A 13044-nucleotide genomic window follows, 5' to 3' on the forward strand; every position below is an offset into this window, starting at 1 on the left:
GTTGGAGGAAATTGAGTTGATTAGGGAGTTGATTACCAATTCTAAAGACTTAAACCTTGCCTGTGATATAAATCGGACCTGCTGGAAAGACAGGTATGTATCCCAGAGACTACCCCCTTCTCTGGAACAGGCTCTCTATCCATGTGAAGCAGAGATCCTTCTTAACCCAATACAAATGTAACTTGGACAATTAGGTAGGGAGCAGGAAATTCATCTCTGATTTAGCACCTGCATTTCTAATGGACACAGGCAACCTTTAAATGGTTCATCTGTCAAACTCCTGCTTGTAAATGTTTTATCTCCCAAGCTCTTGCTTATACTTATCCAGGGAACCAGAACTTCTCATAAATGTGGGATGCACAGCTAGGTTTAAAAAGGTCCTAATGGTTGTTAGCCTAGTAAACACCTATGAATCTATGAAGAGGACATGGGGCAGGTGAAAAAGAATGAAGAAGAATGTTAAATCCGCTTAAAAGGCAGACCTAGTAGGCTAATTTTGTACTTTTGCCATCTGGTAAATATAATGTAAATTCTTTTGTACTTATTTGAAGTCCGTGTTATGGACAGATAGCAGATTTGCAGTTATTGTTTTGTTTTTAGGTAAAATAGAAAACTATCTTACACATTTCACATGGGATTCTCTTTGCTGGCTTTATCTTGTTAACATGTCTGGATCTTATAATTTCATTGTTACAAGTGAATGAAGTCAGCGAGGTATTTTCTTGGATTTTTAACCTGTTTCATAAGTGTGTGTAAAAGGGTAGTGTGTAACAACTTGATATTTAAAGAATTCTGATTGTCATTGTTGTCTTTTCTTTTTGTAGCATTCAGTGGCCCTCCAGATCCTGTTCATGGGAATGCTTTGTTCCAAATGGTGCGTGCTGCTGCCCAGGTGAGTCAGACGGCCTGTCCTGAATACATGTGTTGTAATTTTCAGTACACTATTTTCTCTTCCTCAGATAATTTTTCACGTAGCACTGTAACCGTGTACCTTTGATTAGGAATGGTATATTTTATTTATTCAGTATCTTCCTTATGGCAATGGGTCAGGTAACAGCTGAGTACTGCAGCTGAATGAAGGCTATGGTAACAGTTACTGATCATCAGTCATTTGGCTTGTCGAGGAGCCATATAAACCTAGATTTTTCATATTTATATAAAACAAATATTTTTTCCCCCCAGTGGATAAGTGGGATTCATGTTTACTCACTGATAGCAATCTTTGTGAGTGACTTTTACGTGAATCCAAATCACTTTCATTGAAAAGAACCAAATTGTCCCCCCAGGGGTATGCCCCTCTGCATCCCAATGTTGGGAGAGCCTCCCCACTTGTATATACCAACTCCATTATCATGCAGCAATGGGGAAGAGTGCAAACTCAATGATCCCAGAAAGTAGTTGCACAAACAGCACTCATGATTATTCCAGCAGCAAATTGACTGGCTTCCAATAAGTGTGTGCAGTTGCATATAGTGCTTCAGACTGTAGTGTCATATCCTCAGCAGTAGGTACCTGGAATACTGAATCATGCTATTACTACTGCAGAAGACCTTGTGTAGTTCTTGGGTTGTTGGAAACAGAAAAGGGCATCTGATGAACACTTATCTTTTTGAAGCAAAACTTTGATTGTTACTAAAACAGAATAGTATTGCTTCTCTAAAGCATCAGTAATGTAAAGCTTATTTTGATGGAAATTACTTGCAGATGTCATTATTTTCCAGCTCATCAGATACCCGGGGCAGCCTATGTCTATCTCCTGAAACAGCAATAAACTATGTGACTTGTAGTATTCGGTATATGAGCTTGTCACTCATTTAACTATTGATTTGTTGAGACAGGGAATTGACACACAGATTGTTCGAAGCCCAGCAGTGAGAAACAGTCTGGGTCACTACTAGTTCATCAAAAATTCAGTTCAGCGAAAGGCATTTTCAGTGCATTTACATCGAATGTGCCATTTGTTAAACTGTTCTTACTGAGATCGCAGTACAGTGAAGTTCGGAAAATTTGCTCTTTCCCCACTGTATTGTGATCTCAGAGTTGGTATATATAATAAGCAGGGGGTGTGGGGGGCACAGCCCCCCACAAAGAGTAGAATTCAATGAACAGTATTTCCGATGAAATGCTGTTAGTTGAAGTGAGTTTTCATAGGTTCATAGGTAGGTACTAGGGTATCGCCCTAGGGCCTATATAAGCCTAGAAAAAAAGGTTCCCTGGCTTTCAACACCCAAGAAAATTAGTTTCCTGTGTCCCTGTTGAGCAGTGTAGCAGAAGTGATCCCCAGGCTGAATTTTCTATTTCCCATCCAGTCGTCAAGATTTTTCTTAAATAGGGCCAATGAGGAACTTTGCTTGACATGAATGGGTAGTTTGTTCCAGAGTATGGGAAGTCTCTGGAACAGGAATCTATCCCTCCAGCATGTTCTGTTTATTGTGGTGACAAGGTTTAGGTCCCTGGAGTGTGTGGTTTGGAGAGATTGGTATTTTTTTTAAGTGTAGCATGTCCAACAGATTTGGGTTTGACATAGCTTTGTATGTTAGGCAGAGATCGCCTCTGAGTAGGCGATATGAGACGAAGTAGAGCTGGAGTTTTTTGAGACGGTCTGCGTATGGCATCTGTTTGAGGCCAGTAATCCTCTAAGTGAGGTATTTCTGTGGCCTTTCCAGTTGTTGTAGGTGTCTTGTGAGATACATGCCACGTAGAAGGATTTCCTGACTACTGTGGCGATGTGGTTATCAAAGGAGAGACTACTGTCCGCCTGTGTCCCGAGGTCTCTTATCACACTTTCAGTGTTTAGTGAGCTACCGCCTATGTGGTAGTTCATGGGTACTGAATTTTTCCCAAAGGGGATGACAGTGCACTTCTTGGCATTGAGCTTGTGGCCATGACTTTGACACCAAGCATCTGTCTCTGTGAAGCCCTTTTGTAGAATGTCTACATCATTAGGTGATTCTATTATGGCTCCCAGTTTGCAGTCCTCTGCGAAATTTGTTAGCCAAAGACTTTCTGTGTTGGCCTGCACTTCAGAGAAGTAGATGCCGAACAGGAGAGGACCCAGGACTGAACCCAGTGATACTCCGCTCGTCACTGGTCTGAAGTCGGACTTGAAGTCAGCTACTTTTACTGTGTGGGCTCTGTCAGTGAGCCAGTTGGCCACTCATCTTGTGACATAGGGATTTATGCCCAGTTTAGTGAGTTTATCTATAATTCCAGAGTGGGGGATGGTATCTAAAGCCTTGGCGAGGTCAAGATAGGCTGTGTGCACTACCTTGCCCTCGTCTACGCTATGGTGACTGCTTCAAAGAAGTCAATCAGGTTTAGTAGACATGATCTACCTTTTACAAACTCAAACTGAGTGGGATCCAGGGTTTGGAGGTTACCTATGTCTTTGTTTATAAGCTCCAAGATGATACGTTCCATGGCCTTGCAGACCAGGCTCGTCAGGCTAATGGGGCGTTTGTTCCCAGGGTCTGTGGTGGCACCCTCTTTGTGGAGTGGGATAACCACCCAGTAGGCACATAGCCTGAGGTGAGGCTATGATTGAACATGGTACTTAGGTGGCGTGCCAGTTCATTCTGTAGTTTGTGCAGTACGCAGCCTGGGATGTTGTCTGGTCCCATGGATGCTGTATTCTTGGCTTTGGAGAGTGCGGTCTTTACTTTTTCATTCATGAGTACAGGAACTTTGCATTCTTCCAGTATTAAGATGGGCCCTTTGGAGGGTGAGAGGAAGGTAATGTTAGCACTGGACCTATCTGCCTGGATGTTTGCAATATCGGGTGGTTCTGTACATTTAGTGCCATTGTGCTTTAGCTCAGAGCAGATCTGAGTGTTGCCATTGAGATTCTTGACATAGCTGTAGAATGCTTTGTGATTGTCTTTGGAGTCAGTGGCGATTTTATTTTCATAACTGGTTTTGGAGGATTTTATGAGGGATCTCAGCTTCTTGCTGAGGCTAACCAGGGAGTTCCTCCAATCTTGGGATTTTAATCTTTTTTGCAACAGCTTCTTCCTTCTGTTGTCAAGTTTGTTTATGGCAGGGGACCACCAGATTGGCTTCCTTTTATTGGAGAATAGCGTCTTGGTTCTGTTGGAGATGGCACGATCCATGCACTCGTGTATGTGCTTATACAGTACAGTGCATTTGTGTAAGATTCAGCAGTTGTACCTCTATTTTCTGTCTGCATGGGTGTTGTGATGTTTGCCACTTCTGTCTTAAGAGGCATGAAGTTGGCTTTGGAGTAGTTTTTGATGGTGGTTTCCTTAATGGGGGGTGGGGGTGGGATATGGATGTCTAGGGTGATTAGCTTGTGGTCGGATCTGACCAGCGAGGAGTTGACCTCTGGCATGAAACATCAGTTACCCATATTGGTAATAACTAGGTCCAGGATATGCCCTGGTGGGGGTGTGGACAAGCTGATCCAAGGCATTGGAATTTTTAAATTCGGGAAAACATTGAGCGAATGAGTTGGTACACAAGTAGTTTTCCCAGTTGATGGTGGGGTAGTTGAAATCTCCCATAATTAAGGTTTTGGGTTGTACCTTAATATTTCCCAGTATCTTAAGAAATGAAGAGTGGGAATCCTGGGGCATGGTGGGGGATCTGTAACAAGCTACAACCTGGATTGCAGTCTTGCCCAGTGTTAGTTGCACTTGGATAATTTCGGATGCATTTTGTTGACCAACTAGCCTGGAGGTGTGGATATCCTTAATGAATATGGACACGCCTCCGCCTTTAGTGTTTCGGTCCAGGTTAGGTGGCTGAAAGGTGTGGTATGAATTATAGCCTGGTAATGCAGGGGGGCGCACTGGAGCCTTGAACCAGGTCTCTGTCACTGCACAGATGTCGATGTTCTCCATTTTAAGGAGTGTCTCGAGTGAGTGCATTTTGAGGTTTAGACTTGTAGCATTACCCACAGAGTTTGCTTGCTTGTACCTGTTACGGTGGTGAATTTGACAAGTAAACCTTGCCTAAAAAAGGCACTATAGGGGTGGCAAGAGCCTTAGCCAGTATCCGGAATCCCAAGGGTGACAGGTACAGGCCATCTCTGGCAAAGCATCGTGGTCTGTCGACATTGTTGTCCCAGGCACAGATACTGGATCCCCTTAGAATGACACCAGAAGCTTAGCCAATTGTTGAAGTCAGTCATTTTGTCCTTGTACTGTGGTATCATTCTGGACGATGGCAGGATGCTACTCAGGGCTAGGGTCATACCTGCTTGGGCTACAAGATCTGAGAGCTCCTCCATGTCTCTTTTCATGTAGTCCAGGGAGGTATGTCTCAGGTCATTCACACCAACATGGATAATGACAGAGTCGTATTTGTACTTGTTGTGGAGTGACCTGAGTGCATGTGTTATGTGGCGGATCCTGGTACCCGACAGGCAGCTGACAGTAACTTTCTCCTTGTTTAGCCTGGTGAGTGGGACATCAGTGTGCCTGACTATAGAGTCACCTATGACTAGTGTGTTGAGTACGTTGTTTTGCCTTATACGGTGAGGTTGAGTGGCACACTGATTTTGTGGGCTGTGTGTCATTTGGGTAGTGTTGGGGGTGGTGTTTGTTTGCGTTTTAGCTTGGGAGGTCTCCGTTGCTTGGGCAGTTTTTTATTGAGAGCCTCCATGAATGTGAGTGTGTGCTTTGTGTTTCTATGTTTGGGTTTTGGTAGTGTAAGTTTTGAAGGACTATGTGTTGAGTGTGGTGTGGTGCAGGTGTTAACTTCTCCTCTTGACTGTCTAGTCCAGTCTTGGCTGGAGAGAGCTTGGCTTCCAGTTTGGCTATATAAGTGCATCTCTTACAGGTTGTAGTGTTGGATGGTAAGAGGAGAGGGTTGACAGTGTACATGAGGCAATTGCTACATTGCCCCAAGATGCCCAGATTCATCAGGTGGACAGGACAAAATACCGGGAGCTGTCTTAATTTAAGTACTAAGAACTGTTTTCCTCTTGACAAGTGAGGAAAGTCGAGTGCTGTAGTAATTTGTAGTTTATTTAGTGCTTATGAGTTCTGAGCAAGTGCTGAGCACAAGAAAACAGTTTTGAGTGCTGAAACCAAAAAACTGGCTTGTACTAGCTAAAACTAGCTAGTTTTAGCACCAATCCCATGAAGAGAAGCAGGCCACGGCCTGTTTGGTGATCCACAGTCTTGTCCCAGATATAATGCAAGGGTCTGCAGGCTTGTAGCCGTTTTCTGGTAGATGCCTCAAATAGCAACCAGACCAATCTGGTATGTTAAGCACAGACACTTACTCTCCAACCAGAAAGAGTCAGAAATCAATGCACTCTGCTCCTACTCTCACCAGGATCAGAATATAAGCACAGATTCTAAGCAGTCACCTATAAAGCAGTTAAGCTTTCTAGTGATCAGCAGTCTCCAGGAAATAATGTAACTGCACTCCTTCTCTCACCAGGAGAAAGCAGAAGCACTAATCCCAAGTTGACCACTGAGAGGCAGAATTTGGGCTCTACAATAACTGGTGGTCTTGCAATAGATGCTTAAAGGTAAGATGATAAAAATGGTTTATCCTAAACACTGCAATGTGTACTAGAGGAGTTAGATGTGAAAGTAGGTAACTTAAGACAATACCACAGTCATGTGGTATATAATGAGTTTATGGGACACAGCTCTAAATCTGAATCTGCATCTTCAAGCTCAATTCATTCATGGATGCCCCAACTTATTCAGCAGGATTATGACAGTTTGATCTGTTTGCATCCCATCTCAATCATCAGCTGCCTCAAACAGCTTGGAAAGTGGATGTTTGGAACCTCCATGGATTCTGCCTCTGTCTACTTTTCCCAAACAAGTTTTTTCTTCCATTTTATTTTACCATCTTCTCTCACCAGTTTGCATTCATTAAATCTGATCAATTGCTTATCTCTTATGCCTTCTTTTGTGGTGTAAACATCTACATTTATGGTAGGTGTACACAACTGTACTTTTTACCTGTCTAAAAGTTAAGTTTTAGTGGAGCATCACTATTTTTAAAACAGCAAGATAGATTGAAAGGGGGTGGTCACTTTTGTATTCTGGCATTTTCACTGATTTAATATAGACCCAAAAGTCTCACTTTACTTTGAACTGAGTTTCTGTTATGCAAACAGTCCTAGGAGCAAAAGTGGCATATGAAAGGTACAGGAGTTTTGCCTTGTACACAAAACAGTGTTTGTAGTAAATATTTGATGTTTTTGCAGATAGATGGTTGTGCATGACCCTGTATGTTTGTATATGCAATTTATTTATTTATTTTACATTTGTTGACTGGGCTGGTCCAACTGGATATATGTCCATTTTCAGTGGAGGCCCGGGGAGAAAAGCTCCACAAATCAGAGTAGCATTTACAAAATGCAGGTACAGTACAAAGTTTTGCCATTCATTACATTTCATTGCATTTTTGCTTATAAAAAAAAAATCCTAGTACATAACAGCTATGGATAGTCATACAAAAATATCTAAAATAACACTATTAAACTGAAAAGTCGCACACACGTTATTGTTAATAGAAAAGTAATTAGCTTATACAGGTATGAGGAGTAGTATCTAGGGACAAGTGAGGTAGTTAGGCAGGGTTAACACAGGGGCATAACCAATGTGATTTAAGGTATGGTTTCAGTTTGCTTTTAAATAGGGTTATTGAGGATATGGAGGTTAGGTCATTGGGGAGGGAGTTCCAGGTTTTACCCACTGTATTAGAGAACAATGAGTCTCCAGCCAAATTGTTGGTTTTACCTATTTGTACCAGTAGTTTATTTGATGAGCGTAGGATCTTGAGATTATTGTAGGGGGTGATCAGGTTAGTGAGTATTGGTGTATTTGTTGGTTGATACAGGATCTTGTGGGCAACTATTAGTTGGTAAACTAGTATTAGATTTGACAACTCTAACCATCCTAGTTGATTAAGATTGTTATAATGATTGGTTCTATAGGATGACCCAGTTGCAAATCTGACAATATTATTGTAGGAGATAGCCAGCTTGTTCTGATTGCTTTTACATAGTTTAGTATAAATAGGGGAGGCATATAGTAGGGTAGAGATTAAGTGGGTACTGGCAATAGTGGTCCTTGCTAGAGGCGTCAGAAAGGGTTTGATCTTGTAGAGGGAACCTCATTTTTTGTTCAGTGTTTTTATAGTGTTGTTAATATGGAGCTCGAAAGTAAGGTTATTATCAATTAGTACCCCAAGTAGTTTTGTGGTAGGATCAGGAGATATGATAGTACTATTGCTAGATGTAACAGTAAAGTTAAGTGGGGAGGACCTGCGGGTGGGAGTGAATAGTAGCAGTTTTGTTTTTTTTTCAGTTCAAGATGAGACATTGGTGTAGAAGCCATTTCTCTACTGTCTTAAACACGTTTTGGGTTAAGGACTGAAGTTCTGACGGAGAAGTGGCTGAGCATATTAATGTGGAATCATCTGCATATTGGATACAGGTAGCTTGAGGTATTACAGAATGTAGGTCATTTATAAAAATTCAGAATAGGAGAGGACCCAATATGGAGCCTTGAGGGACACCAAGGGCAATTAGGAGGTGGGAAGATAAGTTATTTTCCCATAGTACAGCCTGTTGCCTGTTTTTTAACTAGGAATGGAACCTGTATTGCAAGTGCATCCAGTGACAAGTTTTTAAGTATGGTTATGAATAACTGGTGGATAACCATGTCAAAGGCTTTTGACAGATTAATAAAGAGGGCTGAGTATAGTGTCATTTTTGCGTTTTTATTAATGCAGTCGGTGAAGGATAAGAGAGCAGAGGTGGTGCTATGAAATGGTCTGAAGCCATGTTGGCAGGTAGCTAGTAAGTTGTTTTCTAGTAGGTAGTTTAATAGTCGCTTATGAATGCATTTCTCCATGATTTTTACCAATGGAGATAATATGGCTATAGGTCTGTAATTAGATAATTCGTTAGAATTACCACCTTTATGCAGGGGAATAATATGTGACATTTTCCAGATTGATGGGTTAGTTCCTTCAGTAATATAATCAGGATGGATATGTGGTAGGCTATAGCTTTTGCAGCTTTTTGCAGATATTCTGAAGGTAGTAGGTCTGCAGACAGGGTGATGGGTTTAAGTTTCTGAATAAGGGTACAGACAAGGGATGTAGGAACAGGCCGAAATTGAAATAATGGGGGACTGTTAGAGATATCAGTGGATAAAGATATGGTGTCAGGGGATAGCTGATTGGCAAGAGATTGAATGGTCTCTGCAAAAAAAGTGTTAAAAGTATTGGCTATTTGGGTGGGACTGTTGTGATCAGAGCCTGAGGGAGTGGGTGTGACTGAACGACCTGGGTGTAAGAGTTTATTGATGCCTGACCAGAATTTTTGAAGTTTATTTTGGTGGGTTTGTTGGAGCTGACAGTAAAAGTTGCTTTTGTCTGACAATATGGCTGTTTTTGTTTCATTTCTTAGCTGTCTGAATTTTAATTGATCTGTAGGGCTTTTAGTTGTACGCTAGTTGGCCCAGAGTTTGTTTCTTTGGAGGATTTTTTGTTTGGTAGCCTTGGAGAGCCATGGGGCTGGTTTAGTCTTGGTTCTAATTGAGCGTGTTGGGGCATGGCAGTCTAGAGTGGCTAAGAATTTAGAATTAAAGTGTTTAACTGCATCTTTTAATGGTAGGTGTTTCAGTGGTGACCAGTCAAAAGCCTTAAGTTCTTTTTGAAAGCTGTCTGGGTTAAATTTTTTTAGTCCTTATTGTCTTATAAATGGTTGGTTTTGGAATGTCACTCTTATACCTGATTAAGAAGGTGAGTGAGTGGTCACTTATATCTTCGGGGAGGGCACCTACTTAGTAAGTTTGGTGATGGCTATTTGTGAGAATCCAATCTAGGGTGCTTTCATTGTTAAGTTTATTGGTCCTAGTGGGAGCTGTAATGGTTTGAGTAAAACCTTATAGGTTAATACGAGTAGAAGGCTGTTCAGATGTACAGCACCTCCAGTTTATATTAAAGTCACTGAGTATTATGGTTTCTTGTGGGTAGGTGGTGGAAAGCCAACTTAGGATAGCCTCTAAGGAGCTGGTGCTATTGCCTGGGGGAAGGTAGATACAAATGATATATATGGATTTACATTTGTTGAGTTGAATCTTGGAAATAAGAATTTCTGCATTACTAGTTAGTGGAGGTTTAGAGTCTATAGAGGTCGCCTTTAATCCAGATTTATATAGAATAGCTACTCCTCCACCCTTCTTAGCATTATGGTCTAGTCTCATGATATTGTAACCGGGAGGAATAACCACATTGTCTTGTATTGCTGGCTTGAGCCATGTCTCAGTGCGACAGAGGATGTCAAATGAATGTACATCCATGAGGACATGCAGGTGGGCAACTTTATTATTTATGCTCCGAATATTGAGATGAACTATCAGGAGAGACTTGGGAGGTCTGGTAGCAAGTGTGTGTTAGTAGGAGTTGATGTGTAAGGTTCTGTGGTTGTGGTAGAATTTGGGCCAGGGATTGGATGTATATCACCATCTATTAGGGAGTGGACTTGTATTCTCAGAGTGAGTTTTAAAAGTTTACATATTAGGTTCATATTAGGCAATGGGCTGTACACATGTATAATGTATCATAATACTGTTTATGTGTGTGTGTGTGTGTGTGTGTGTGTCTGTGTGTGTGCGTTGTGTATGGAGTGTCAGATGTCTTTCCTCAGCATTTCAGTTTGCAAAAGTCATCTCAGCATTTCAGTTTGCATTAGTCATCTCAGTCACTGTGTTTTAAAGAGAAGTGCTATATTATGTAATAGCATTGGGCAGCAGTGGTCACATAGCACATTAATGGTTTTTTAAGCATTGCGGAAGTGTTTAACATTCATTTGAGATGAATTCCCAACATTATCTCTGTCTTGTAAGCCATTTGGAACTAGTTATTTAACAATTTAACATCCTGTACTTCAGGTGTAATTTTACTACCCTTTCAGATGCTATTGAGTTTTCAGCTACATTGTCTGACATCAGTCACTTGTCTTGACATATTTATGAAAAGGCATTGCAAATGCCATTTTCCTCTGTGCAACAGTGAAACCTGTTGAAATGAAGTGTTGAAAAGAACTGTCAGAATTGCTCATTCACTTTTAGTATTTAGCAAAAAATCTTTCTTGATGCTTTTAGTTTGCTTGACTTCAAATGGAGGCCTTCTTCATGGACATAGTCATCAGAAAAGGATCATCAGAAAAAGATCATTGCTGGCATCCAATCTTAATGTTCTTCTGCTACTTCTTTGTCGCCCATTCCCTCTCATGCTGCACAGTGCATACAGAAGAATAAATGGTAAAGTAGATGCTGCTGCTTCTGCTAGCAGTGTACCCCCAAAGCTGTGGTTGTCACAATTGTGCTCACTTGAGGTAACAGTAAGCCTTAGTGGAAGAACAGGCATCGGCGACATAGAAAAAAATCTGTGGCATTATGGTATGTAAGAAAGAATCTGTGGCTAGAGTAGACAGCCAGAGTCCAGCCTGACTCCTCAGCTCTTTTATAGAAGTTATGGAGAACAATGCAGAAGTAGTTCAAAAACTATGCTGACCAATATGGCCCCCCCAACAGTTGTACATTTGAACCATTTATGGGAAGATAATATTCATAAACGTCTTCAGTTTTATAATAACATTAAAAGCAGTGAGAGAATTATTAGAGCCCTTCCTTTCTTCTGAATGACTAATTTTTTCTGTATGTATTTATACTTTATTGATAGAACATAGGCCTAATGGGGCTACCTTTATTTTCAGGGGAGACCCAAGGTGGTATTCATACTAAGAAAATTTGGCCAGCTCACCAGGGGAGATTCCCCTACTATGTTCCCAAGGTGATGGAGGCCAGTGGTAATGGTGTTCCTTGTGTGGTGAAGGACTGTATGGAACCTGGTGGTTTGGATGCCACAGTGATATTGCAGATATGTGGATAATCTAGACCTGAAAGTGCTTAACTTATTTTCATGTGTGCTTTTACATTAAAGTTTTCTACTGATTTTTTTACTTTTGAGTTTTTGGTCTGGTTTGAGTATTTCACCGGCATTGAGGCTTTTAGATTGCTTTGTTCCAAACACAGTGGTATCATCCCCAGCACTCACTATACCGCATGTTCTTTTGATCCCTTAAAACTTTCCCAGGCTATGAAAGCACCTCCCTGTTCCCCCTTACCTGCAATTCCTTGCACCCAAGACCTCCTTCTCCAGATCTGTTCAGTCATGGTTGATGCTGGTTGCCTTGTCAGCCTGGTTCGTTCAGAATTTCGTGTAAGTCTTCTCCTTTTATTCTATTTTTGACCGTCGCCAGATGTTTGTTAGCCTTTGCTTTTGCCTTGTCAGAGTTGGACAGATGATCACTTCCCCACTGTGCGTGGTACCATTTTTGTTGCTGGTGGTTTTATAGTTTTACTTCTGTGTTAATTTCTCTGTAGTGAAGTTAAAGTCCCTCAAAAATGTGTTTCAGCTGTGCTTGTTAAAAAGTGCAGTTTCTTAATTTTGCTGTGTGTAATGTATATGTTTTGTGTAGCATTCTCAGGGTGTATGGACAAAAGCAAGTACTTCCACATATTTAAGTAGTGTTCCTGTGGAGTTAAGATCCTTCCACAAGACAAATATAACGTAAGTGTCTGTTGCTATATCTTTCAGACAATTGTGCTGTTTGCACTTCAAGCCTTTTACTTTGAAGGAGTACAAAAGCAGATTAGAAACTGACAAGCTGACAGCTGCTCCAACTTGTCATTCTAGGGCTTCCCCATCCACATCCACATCTTTCCCTAAGAGTAAAGTCCCCTGCCAACAAGCATATATGTAATGTGGGGAAGAAGCCCAGGTTAGATTCCAAATGGGTTTCAAGTGTGGCTCAGGTTAAGAGGATCCCCCCACTGTCTGTCCTACAAGTGTGGATATGATGGTGTCCAAAACAGAGCTACAGACCCCCAGACCTACCTCATCAGATTTTGTTATATCTCAGAGGTCACTGGCTGTCGGAGTTACAAGAAAATGTAATAGGGATTTTCTCACATGTTACAGATTTGGTTTCAGATCATGTCCCTAACTAACACTGACGGCTGGCTCCTAAGCATCCTG

The 13044-nt window shown here is 41.4% G+C and overlaps 1 protein-coding gene across 2 annotated transcripts in view; it reads left to right on the forward strand.

Moving 5' to 3' along the window:
- TEPSIN (TEPSIN adaptor related protein complex 4 accessory protein) overlaps positions 1–13044 on the forward strand; it is a 599267-nt gene that overhangs the window by 157689 nt on the left and 428534 nt on the right. For both annotated transcript variants that reach the window (XM_044085070.1, XM_044085071.1), the window contains exon 3: positions 825–892. In XM_044085070.1, the coding sequence (XP_043941005.1) occupies positions 825–892 (68 nt within the window). The remainder of the gene's footprint in view (positions 1–824; positions 893–13044) is intronic.

This window comes from Protopterus annectens, chromosome 10.part0, assembly GCF_019279795.1.
Source record: "Protopterus annectens isolate FY-2018-M chromosome 10.part0, PAN1.0, whole genome shotgun sequence".
NCBI lineage: Eukaryota > Metazoa > Chordata > Ceratodontiformes > Protopteridae > Protopterus > Protopterus annectens.